The 12,112-nt window shown below is 43.7% G+C and overlaps 1 protein-coding gene across 1 annotated transcript in view; it reads left to right on the top strand.

Moving 5' to 3' along the window:
* VAC14 (VAC14 component of PIKFYVE complex) overlaps nucleotides 1-12,112 on the top strand; it is a 1,984,055-nt gene that overhangs the window by 1,110,112 nt on the left and 861,831 nt on the right. Inside the window, exon 13 of the mRNA XM_078670682.1 lies at nucleotides 9,601-9,666. Coding sequence (XP_078526808.1) covers nucleotides 9,601-9,666 — 66 coding nt within the window. The remainder of the gene's footprint in view (nucleotides 1-9,600; nucleotides 9,667-12,112) is intronic.

Here is a 12,112-nt window from a genome sequence, read left to right as displayed (position 1 = left end):
TTAGAGCCAAAATAACAAAATAGTGACAAATTGTGGATTTTAACACATTGGTCAAACCTGACATGAGTACAGCAAACATGTCTTAGTGAATTTAGTAATCTTTAATAGGCTAGTGACAGATCTTTAAAAAGGTGAATGCGTGATTTGGTAACTAAAATGCAGCTTCTACAGATTTCAATACAAAGTATTCTAGAACCCGTTTTCACTGAGTTGTTTCAACGCAACCATTTTTGTCAATACTCAAAAATATCCTTTAGTGAAAAGACAGTGAGCTCATGGAACATTCTTAATTTCGGCATCAGGAAGGCGCTGCTCCCTGTCTGCCAACAAAGGTGCATTTTCAGTTTGTTCATCAGGACATTGCAACATATGCTTGACTGAGGTCACACTCGTGTACAGGTTTCAGAATGTTGAGCTTGTGGGTTTACGCACTTCATTTTGGGATGTGTGGCTGGCAAGTCGTGGACTTGATTCCCTAATGCAGCTTTCATTACTTCTGGGATGGAGTAAGTGTCAGTCCGTTGGCAATATCATCACATGCTAATTACCCTGCCAGGAATCTCTGCTATTCTAAATCAAAGTTAAATAACACTCCACATTTAGCAGTCCTCGGATGAGTGTCATAACTTACCTACATCCATGCAGGAAGCCACCGGTCTAAAAAAATGGCAAAAATGTGGATGTGGTTGCCTTGAAATAACTTTGCAAAGAATGGTGCTCCAGCGTACAGAGAATACATGTATTCCTTCAGGTCCAGAAAACATAGAATGTGTGGCTGATGGGCAACGTCCGGCATAAAGGTCACTCCAACGGAAACAATGCCTCGTAATAGCATATGATGTATTAAAAAACATGCTTTCAGCTCTGTTCTGAACGTGTCAAATCCACTAATATATCAATGTTATTATTAAATACTCCAGGTGCAATGTGCATTGTAAAATGCAACGTTTGTTAGGTATTCCCCCCACATTCCTTTGAGAAGAATAAACATAATCTCTATAATGATTGTTCCTAAATGTCTTTACTAATTATAGTAATTAGCTGGGTCTGAGTCGTGAAAGGGACACCCTTGAATGGGGCACTAGAGAGACACCAGGCAGACAGCATGGTTACCAGTTTGTATTGTCAGTCAGTCAGTCAAAAAGTACTTTATTCGGTTAATTAAAACCATAAAAGCATTCTATACACAGAATTTAAGTTGATATACCGTTTGTTAGCAGCAAAAATGTTACACTAATTATAAACATAGAACAATCAAAAACAAACAGTTTAAAATAAGACATTAAAAACCCAGATTTGTTAAAATTAATTAATGTAACCTATGTCATAGATATCACTCACTTTTTTCCTCCTAATTATAACTGCTTCAGTAAGGAAACTCGCTATACTAAAAATCTCTCAAACATTGGACAGCAACTATAAATACATAAGTGCTGGTTTTGCTTGTAAAAATCCTTTGTCCTTTAGAATTGGGAGGATAAAACTGTCAGAATGTGCAAAAAATGTTCACAAAACAAAACAAAGTGCAAGGGGTGGAGAAGTTGTCACATGAACATACTCCCAAATCCTCCACCCTTCTCCATCCCAGCGGATCGGCAAGGAGAAAATGTAGCTGGTTCAGCCTGAATCTTACCAGAAGAAAGCAGTGGTTAGAGTTGGTTACCACATTCAAATAAGGTTCAATTGCACAAGATGTTTTTAGCAATTGGTGAGCACGTACCATTGGTTATGCCAACTCCCTTTCTTCTCTTTCCATAAAAGCCATATATATAAGTAAGATTTCTTCACCCACTGCATATCACCCTTTACTAATTTGTTTGGGGAATTAAATAATTCTGGCCGTCCCAGTTTCACTGCCAGCCTTTTGACATGACACAGCCATGGAATACTTCTAGCTCGATCTAGAGCCAAACAATCTCTCCTGACTTCGAGATTCAATTCTAGTTCGGGGTTTAACCATGTTGGAATCCATTTTAAGAGAGGTGCTATTACAATTAAATCCTCCACAAAGCCTGTCCCAGTCTCTTGGTGAATTATATATGTTGGCGTGGATTGTGATACCGATAACAAGTTTCTTAAAAATTTGTTCTCAACTACTTGAATTTCCTTTCCTTCTCTAAAACCCCATATATCTGTGCCATAGATTGCAAAGGAGGTACATTTTGCTCTATATACTTTTAACAATGCTTGCATTGGTTTAGCCCCTAACCTGCGTGCAAAGCCTAGAACTGCAGATGTGGATCTGCCAATACATTTCTCTTTGCCTGTAATTGCGGGATCCACGTACCTCGGTCATCAAATAAAACACCTAGGTAAGGGAAAAAGGTAACCCTGGTAATCACATTACCCTCACAGTGGAGAGTTTTGACCCTTTTAGGCTTGGAACCAATTATCATTGTATGTGATTTAAAAAAATTAACACTTAGGTCCAAGGATTTGATAAAAGCAGCAAAGGAGGTAAAAAGACATCGTTGGCCAACCGCAGTTCTTGCTAAAAGATGTGTATAGGCATTTATATAGCGCACTACTTACCCGTAGGGTCCCAAGGCGCTTCGACCGCTGCGAAACCCTTCCTGGCTTCCCTGAGAGATGGTCCCTTAATGGGTATCTCCAGGGTGAGACCAGGCATCCCCGGCGGTCTGGTGGGGCCGTTAGTGAAGATGAGGCAAGCTAATGCCCAGAGTTGCCGAGTGTGAACGCTGATCAGAGTGGGCACCGAGGCGAGAGAATTATCGAGTCCGCTGACCCTGGTCCAGAAACCTGCCGCGCCGGGAATCGAACCCTGGTCCCGGGCCGTCCTCTGCTCTCGGGTCTGCCGCCTCTAACCAGTGAGCCACACTACTTCACTAAAAGGGCAGCATCATCCGTGTATAGGAGTGCCGGAATCAGTCGCTCCCCCGCACGCGGAATATCTTTACTGGCTTCCCCTAAGACTTGATCCAGGTTATTGATATAAAGGGTAAAGAGTAGGGGGGCCAAAATACACCCCTGCCTAACACCATTGGTGATGCGTATTCCCTGGGTACAGTTCCCACTTTGATGGTACCTCACTGTGGCGGTCAAATTCCTATGCAAGTCGGCAAGGAAATGAGCAATATTTCTGTCCACACCTAATTTGAGGAATATAGCCCATAATTTAGATCTATTCACTCGGTCAAAGACCGAGGAAACATCCATGAACGCCAAGTACAGTGTTCCCTTCTTGGCAATGGTGTAATTCCCAATTAATAGGCGCAGATAAAGGCACTAATCAGTGGTGCCTCTTCCTTTCCTAAATCTGTATTGCAAGTCTGACAGGGTATTAGAGTCAGTTAGCCAAGCCATGAGTTTACTGAGTACCACCCTTCCAAACACCTTTACAGCAGAGTCAATGAGTGATATTGGTCTGTAGCAGCTTGGGTCCCCTCTATTACCCTTTTTTAAGATCGGGACAATAACTGACTCGGACCATGATCTAGGTAGACCTATTTTGCAAGCCATATTAAAAACATGGGCCAATAATTTAGACCAAAGCATTACATTCGATTTAAAAAGATCGGCTGGGACGCTATCTGGTCCAGGGGCTTTGTTACTAGTCATTTGGGTTATGACCTCCACTACTTCTAGCTCTGTGAACATCATAGTGTATGCCTCAACTTCAAATGTGGTACCTGAGGATCCTTGATTCTCCTGATCGCCATATATAGATTTAATATGATTATACCAATCCTGCTCCTGTATGTTACATCAAGGGGAGTGCCCATAGATTCTTTAAAAAAGGGTTTGTTCACAATTTCCCAGAAATTGGCACTATTTTTAATAACATCAGTGGACAATATATAATTCCAAGCCTCATGTTTAACCCCTTTGCTGTGGGGCGTTTTCACCTGCTTGCGGGAGGAGGGGGGCCGAGCGCGGCGCCTCCGTGCTTGTGACGAGCTCGGCTCGTCATAGTGGCGCTGTGCTCATGACGGCCACACCCGTTTTGGAATGTTCAGCACCGCGGGGAAATTATCCCCGCGTGTGAACGTTCCAACCGCAATGCGTCATGAGCACAGCTCACCCGTGCCTCATGACGAGCTGAGCTCGTCATGAACACGGAAAGTGTTAATCTCAGCTTTACGTTTATTTATTGCCAATTTATATATTTTCCTTAAGGCTGCTATGGCACATTTATCTTGTGGTTTATGTTTTAAGGCTGCTAGCAACTTTCGATGGGCAACTGAGCAAATATGATCAAACCACCTCTCCCCTTTATTTTGAGGTTTTCTAAAAGGGCGTTTAAGGTCGGAGGCCACCTGAGTGCAAATTTTGATGTATGCTGTAAGGACCCTTTTATCCCTTGAGTTGTCATCTAAGCGGAGGTTCATCTCCCTTCCAACAGTATTCAACAGGTTCGCCTGAAAATCCCCCGACACTACCATGCACCATTTAAGTCTACGGGCCTGGTCTTAAGGTCTTATATTGGAAATACAAGCACATCTATTCGATTTTCGGGGTTTCTTAATACCACTCGCCTGTGTTAAATGTATAGGATTGTGGTCACTAAACTGAGACCACATGGTAGTGTATCCTATCACCCGAGGGGGTCACACTGGAAGAAGCAGTGCATATGGTAATGGTTTCATTGTGCAATGCTTTTTGCAGTGGCAATCTGTCATACACATTATCAGACTTAAGCTGCTTTGAACAGACCCAGGCTTAGTGTGAAGGAAGAATTATGCGGTTCAAGCATTTCGCTGCAAAACTGCACTAGTTTGAAGAGGCAGGACACAACGATGCAATGCTTCTACAAGGAGAGCGCTTGTGTACTGCCTCTGCATAGTCACTATCCCAGGGAAAAGCTAAACAAGCCACACGTTCAAGCAAATTCTACATCTGTCTTGCTATGCACTCTGAGAAACTGATCATAGAGGTGTTTGTTTTTAAGTAAAAGGGGTATGACTGGTTAGATGTAAATTGTATGTTCAGCCTTCACATAGCTGAGCTATCTCTCAGTCTGACTGTAGGTCAGCCACCAGACACCTGAGCTGTCCCTCAGGTGACAATGCTCTTTAATGAAAAATCAATCTACAACCCATCATTTCTTCTAAAATTGCCACCAGCCCTGTGTTTAATGCTTGAGGGCACCTGCTACATATATTGAAACTGCATATATGCTAGATATGAGTTGAGTTGTTACTATAGAAATTACAACAAATGCCATCAGGCATCTTGGCGCTGAACTACCAGCATCAGAAAAGATATGAAGGTAATCAATAAAATAGAGGAATTTTAAGAGCCTTCCTAAACAATGAATGGTCCTCTATTTTGCACGGCCAACAATAGTGTGCTTTCCAAATAGATGAAGCAAGAAAAGACATTTCTTGACAAGTCATGCTGCCATATTCGGAACTCCCAGAAGCGTGTAGATAGCGGACTTAGAAGACCAAGGTAGCAAGCATTGGCATACCTCAATCTAGAATTGGTGGTACCATTAACAGCACAATCTTTCATGTGGCACAGGATAGAACGTTTTTTTCCGAGATCCTCATTTGGAGGTAATAGGACAGCACAACTGTAATAGTAGAATGATGCAGGGGGTAATGTCATCATTGAGTCTGACGTCATTCACGCCAATGACATAACCAGTTTAGGGGCTTATTTGCAAGGTCCTTGCTCCGCCGGTGCGTCACTTTTAATATAATAAAAAGTGAAGCACCGGCGATACAAGGGGCTTGTAAATAAGCCTCTTAGTGCCTAAACTAGGTCTTAAGCTATCTGGCTAGCATATGGTAACCTGTGCTCCTCAAGATGTTTAGAAAGCTGGCGAGCCAGAACTTCTCACCAATTTTAGGAACTGCTATCAAAAGAAAGGCGACCTGTTGTCAGCTTCTGCCTTAAGGTTCAAGCTCGACATCTTTAAAACGGATTGACGACCACTGTAAGGATGAAGATAAAAGTAGAGTTCTGACTGGATATACATCATTTGAGGATGGATTAGACCTTCTCCTCTTCCTTAATTGGAAGAGCAGCGTGGGCAGTGAGAAAAAGCGCCAAGGCTTGCAATCATGCTGCCTCCGACAGGGTTTATGTTTGTCTTCTATACCGCACAAATGGCCTCAAGAAGAGGTATTGTGGCGCTCCTGAAACTGAGCTCATGGGGCCTAAAGAAAATTTACATAAGGGACAAAGGGGGTAATTATCCTTACGTCTCAACATTAAACAGAAATGTATTTCGCTGTTTTTAAACTTAGTGAAATATAGATGTAACTGCATCAAGTTCCAAGGCTCTGAAGTAATTACAAAGAGCATCCGCACTCCAACTCTAGATATTTTTGAAGTCTAAGGATAGAGAGTTGATATTTTGAAGCTGATCTTAGAGTTCTAGTCAGGGATGTCTAGAGAAGAGCGAAGTTGTGTAGTCGTCTGTGCTGTGGCAACGTATTGCCTTATGACACTAGCATAACGCTTTATAAAGTCCTCTTTTGTGATCTGAGAGCCAGTGCAATTTGCATAAGTGGTCTACAACTAAAGTTCTCTGACTCAAACGAGGACCATAATGGCTGCAGCATTTTGGACTGCTTGCAACTTTTGAGTAGTCCATTTTGGATGACCTAGAAATAAAGAGTTATTGTAATCCAAATGTGACGGAATCAATGCTCCAATGATGGTCATTTCCAAAAAGGAAGGAGAGGTAGAATTATCCGTATAATCTTCATGAGTTGCGTAAAGGTGCCTAGGAGCCTCTTAACCCCTTCGACGCTCATGACGAGCTGGGCTCGTCATGAGGTAGCCTCCTCGCACGGTCATGACGAGCCCAGCTCGTCATGTAAAGTGCGAATCCGCAAAATCCAGCGTACGGGCGGAAAACATGCCGCACGCATGCGGTTAATGTGTGCAATGAGGGATAGACTGGAGTCAACGACCACCACAAGATTTCTTGCCTAGGCGACCGGGGTGGGAAGAAGTCTCAACTCAGATGACCGCCAATGTTGGGTTCATAGAGATTGATTTCCAGATATCACCAGTTCCTAAGCCTGCCATCAGTTTCAAATGAATCGAGTGGAGACCGTGTAAAAATGCCTGCCCGGTTGAGCAGTATGAGGGCTGTTGTACCTCCCTTACACAAAATAGTATGTATAGCGTTAGTGGCCTTAGCTGGTACAAGGCCCTATCTAATGCCCGACTGTTCATTTTCTAATTAGGTACCAAGTTGTTTATTCATTACAACATTTCAACAGTTTTTCTCATTATGGGAAATAAAATATTGGTCGATAGTTTGTCATTATTTGTGGATCTAATGTGGGCTTCTTTAAGCCAGGGGTGACACTTGCAGCCTTCCAAGCTTAGGGGCAGTGCCCGCCCGTAATGATGCATTACAAATCTCCAAAATTACTAACGGGATGGTCTCTGAGGTTTTTCAAGTGAGCAATCGGACAGGGGTCAGTTGGAGAACAACATCCAAGCTTTGACCAGATTTTATGAATGTCTGTTTCTGATGACCACTGAAAAGCAGAGCACCTATGTTGGCACTAGGTACAGTCTGATTGTGTTTTACTAAAAGTATACTTTTTAAAGCACTTGTTTTATGTTAAACACTAAAGGACACATTTACTAACTTTTCACATAAAGTGGCTCAGCAACCAAAGCTGTAGCGCTCTGCTGCACGAAAGAGAAAGTAAAATAGTGACAAATCTGCTAAGAGATGCTGCTGTTTTCCTCTCTCCCTGAATTGGTGCGCTTTAGGTACCTTGCGCCGTAGTGCGAGGCTGTATGCGTGATGTTCGGCCTACATTTTGTACTGCAAGTGGCCCCTTCCTGTACAAAAATCATGCTTTAATACTTCTCCCACTTTGTATGGGTGCTCTACAGTCAAAGACGCTAGAAGTAATGGTGCGGGGTGCAGCGCACCCAGAATAATCATGCTGGAGTCCAAAATGTGAATGCACAATAAAGATGCATTTACGTTTTGATTTTTTAGTGTCACATTTGCTGTGCTTTCAAAGACAGGGATCAAATGTCAGGCTAAATCTTCTGACACATTTCTGAATGTTTTAATTTGGAGATTTGTGTTTACTTTTCTTTCTGTGAGTGTAAAGTGAGAGAATTTTGTAAAGTGAACTATGTGACAATCCACACTGGGGTACAGGGAGTGAGAAAAGAAAGGCTCTAGAATGTCTTATTTTTTCTAACACACAACACGATTTAAATATTTCTAGATAGCACAAACAAAGCACATTTAATGTATTTTTGATGTGTGATAGAAGATGTTAATAGATCAAGACACTTTACTTGGTGATGTGCAAATGATAAATATTCACTGAAGCACACCACCTTATCTACTGTTTGTGTCCTAAATAGGCTTATTTGTAAAACTGCATCTCTATGCAAATGTAGTAGCCATTTCAATGGAAAATGGGCTGCCTGTATATGACTGTGCGCTACCCCGCCATCCCATGCTTTGGTAATATATTTGCACCTGTTTGCTGCAAAATGCGCTGCGTGCTACATACCACCCTCTGCTGAATGGGCATGGCTCATTTGCTACACTTGTTATTTGCCTGATGCATGGTGCGAGCAGCTGCTGTGGCGCCCATGGGGAAGTAGGGCATGCACCCCGTGATACATGGCTTCCGAGTCTGGGGAGCACCTCCTGTCGTACGCCAGGCCTAGGTGCTGCTGCTTTCTCTACAGGGTTGGTTCCTGAGCCAGGCCTCAGGTTGAGTAATGCTCCCGGGACAAGGGTCGGAGCGGGAGTGGTTCCCAGGCTACTTTTTAAAGTCAGCCTCACCTTAGCCAACCCTGCAGGGCTGCAGGCTATGAGTGCCACTGTAGACATGGCCGCTGGCTTGGCCCATTCCAAAGAGGGCAGCATCACACTCTCTGCCCCATGGAGCCACAGGGTTATGCTCCCTGTTCAGATCTGAGAGGAAGCAGCCAGAAGGTGCAGGCCTTACCGCAGGGCAACCAAGCAGGCAGACGGTGCAGGCCTTACCGCAAGTCACCTGGTTTGCCTCTGTCTTTAATGACCACCATGCAGGTTTGACTCACTCTCGTGGGCCTGCAACAGCTAAATATGCACAGCCAACATGACATCTCGCAGCAAATATGATATAAACCACAAGAATCAATCATTATTAAAATCATTATTAAAAGGAGATGGAACACCCCTCTTGAGCCAATAGGAGTGCAATACGAGCAGTCTTTTGGCAGGAGCACCCAACGTGTCACCAGTCAAATGCTGTTTTCTTCTGAACTCTTAAGTCTGGCGATAGCTGTGTTGTTAAGCCAGGCCTAAGGGAGGTTTGACAGATTCATTTCATTAATGCCTATATTACAGTGATTTATGCAGCAATTTGGTTATTCCCGCAGCTCACTCCTTTTTGTAGAAGACCCTACAGCACTGCGGTTTCTGCTTGCATGCAGCTGTCCTTCAGAGGGCAAGGGAGTGTTAACCTGAGCTCATCTTTTGTTTTGAGAGCATGGCCAAGCCTGCTTCCGGTTGCGTTTGAGGAGGCCGGACTACCTTGTGGGCGTGCCTGCCTCTGTAGCTGCAGCCCTTAGTGTATCCCTCCTTAGGATCATTTTGCCCAGGCTTCAAGCTAAAGATTGACTGTTTCACTTCTTTTTTTGTTTCAGATGTTCCGGCACACACAAAGCCTCTTTCCCATTTTATTGAGGACCCTGTCAGATGAGTCGGATGAGGTGAGTGCTTCCGGCAGTGCCAGAAGAATGTTACTGGCGGATTAAAACATGTATGTTTCAGGCCACTGTTAGCGTTGTCTCACAGTGCATGTGGTATGCCTTCAACCGGACTGAAGTTGTGTGTTTTTGTATTGCCTATGCGTGGGAGGTGTGGGGGAAGGGAAGAGGTGGACTTTGCACAGAGATGCACACCATAATGAAACAAAACTGCTTAAAAATTAAATCTCTGGGCAGAATTTCTGTCCCAAAGAATCTTTTATAGATTCACAGGCTTGAAATATCCCCCACAATTAACTTAACAGTGTTCGTAGCCCATCTATGTTGTTGTGTGGGCTTCACGGCAGACTTTGTGGAGTAATAGCCAAGAGCTCCATTCCCCTTAGTATCTGACATACCTTTGCTCTATTCAGCATCTACTCATATTTGATTAAAAAATCACGTCATCTTGTCATTTACTCCTCCCGAGACCGATAAAACACTTTTTGTTTCATTGTCTTTCTCCCCGACGTATTCCCACACCCAAGTGCAGTTTTTCTGCGCTCTGGGACTTTTCTCTGGGCAGCTGGGCTATGGAAAGATTTATTTCAAACAACTTGTAACTTTCAACTCCTAGTTATGCATGACACCCCTGCCAAAACCTATTATCACTGTTTAACTCCTCTAAACAGATTTTGTCAGATGATCTGCACTAGGGAGTGTATTTACTATCTTGTCCGAAAACCCAGTATGGGTTTATGGGAAAGACACTGAGGAACCGAATAGGTTGCTCTGTGCACCGAAAGAGGATAGAGAGGCTATTTCATGTGAGAAGGCTAAGTCAAGAGGGCCCCCCGCTTCAGCTTCAGAAAATACCTAAAAGATGACAAATGTGCAAGGTATGCTACTTGTGATAAAAGGGTGACTTATGGAATGGACCTGCCCTTTCTTTGTTTAAATAATGTTACCCCTTCTTAAAAGAATCGTTTGTTACCACAGAGGGCAAAAAAGCTCCCAAAACTCCCTTTTGCACTTAATTTGCGCCTTTGCCAGTGATCAGTCCATTAAAAGTTCTTTTTTTAGGTCTCGCCTGTGCCAGCGCACGCGCTGTATTGGCGAGACATTTAGTGTGTGGGCTTTAAAAAGCCGACCACAGCATTTTGGTTGGCATAGAGCATGCTGTTACGCGCACAATGACAAGCAGAGGCACCATCTGGCTTTCCTCTCTTGTCATGGTGCGTGCACATCGCACACCACTCGCCACCTGCTTTCACTTTTGACGTCGCGCGCTCATCACTCGCATGCTTTTTTCTTTTCTTTTAGCGCGCGCGCACACAACTCCCTGGCTTGTATGTATGTAGCTATTAAGGCATCTCGGTGGGATAAAGCGCCTGCTGCAATGCTGGTCTCAGCTTCGAATTCCCACTCGCTGTTGCCTTAATTTTTTCGGATAGTCCGGGTGATACATTAATGCCTTTTGAGGAGGTACGGGGAGGAGGGGACAATAACAGTTGTTACAAAACTCAGGACTGGGCGATACTAGAGCGCCTGCCAGCGGGCGCTCTAAGACTTAAGTGGCTGGTAAGCACATAGGGGAGATATTACGCTCTGTGGTGGCTTCTGTCTGCCCGGTGACGTATTGGAAGGCACCAATTGCAATTAGGGCGCAGTCTTGGATATATTTGGTACTCTGCACATTCCAATTGCACAATATGCATCTAATATGGCGAAAATGGAGCTGTTTTCATCCCTTTTACAAGTGTGCACTTTTTTTTGGAACTTTTGGCACAAATTTTACCAGGCGATGCAAGCACCAGGGTGCGCACTTTGACACAGGATGTAATCCCGCTTCAGAGGCAGACTGTTCTTGTGACAAGAATGTCAATAGGACCCAGATATTTAATGATAAAGGTTTGTTTTCATATAGCGCAAATACCGTACCTCAGCTATTTCTAAGCATTGTAAATAATAGACATTACTATTACCCAATTTATGCTATTGGGGGTTGGCTAAGTCTGCTTTTCCGCCATTCGAACTCACGGCCTCTAGAATTTTGAAAAATAAACATTCACCTCAATGGGATGTCCTGCCAACAAGTTTATAGATGCGCAATGACCTACGTTAATGGCAGACACAATTTCGGGGGCAGCGTGCATCCAGTAAATAGCGCTTGCAACAAGTTCGGAATTTGCTTCTTGTACAGTTTATCCCTGATTCCGGCTTTCAGATCTCGAAATGGACAGTAAAGCGCTAATTGTGATGTGCGCCCAATCTCGTTTTTTGTCTATATCTGCCTGAGCAATTTTATGATTCAGAAAAGGGGGTGGTGATGGACAGAGCATCTGAATTAAACAGAACACTCATACCCAGTCAAAAGAGCAGGGCTTGATCCATCACCGTTTTTTAGCTCACTGCACCATCCCAGTTCAGAACCTGGCTATATGCAAATTAGTCTGTCCCTGGCCCAGTG

Source organism: Lissotriton helveticus, chromosome 12 (assembly GCF_964261635.1).
Source record: "Lissotriton helveticus chromosome 12, aLisHel1.1, whole genome shotgun sequence".
Classification (NCBI taxonomy): Eukaryota; Metazoa; Chordata; class Amphibia; order Caudata; family Salamandridae; genus Lissotriton; species Lissotriton helveticus.
This window is presented reverse-complemented; position numbering and strand designations above follow the sequence as displayed.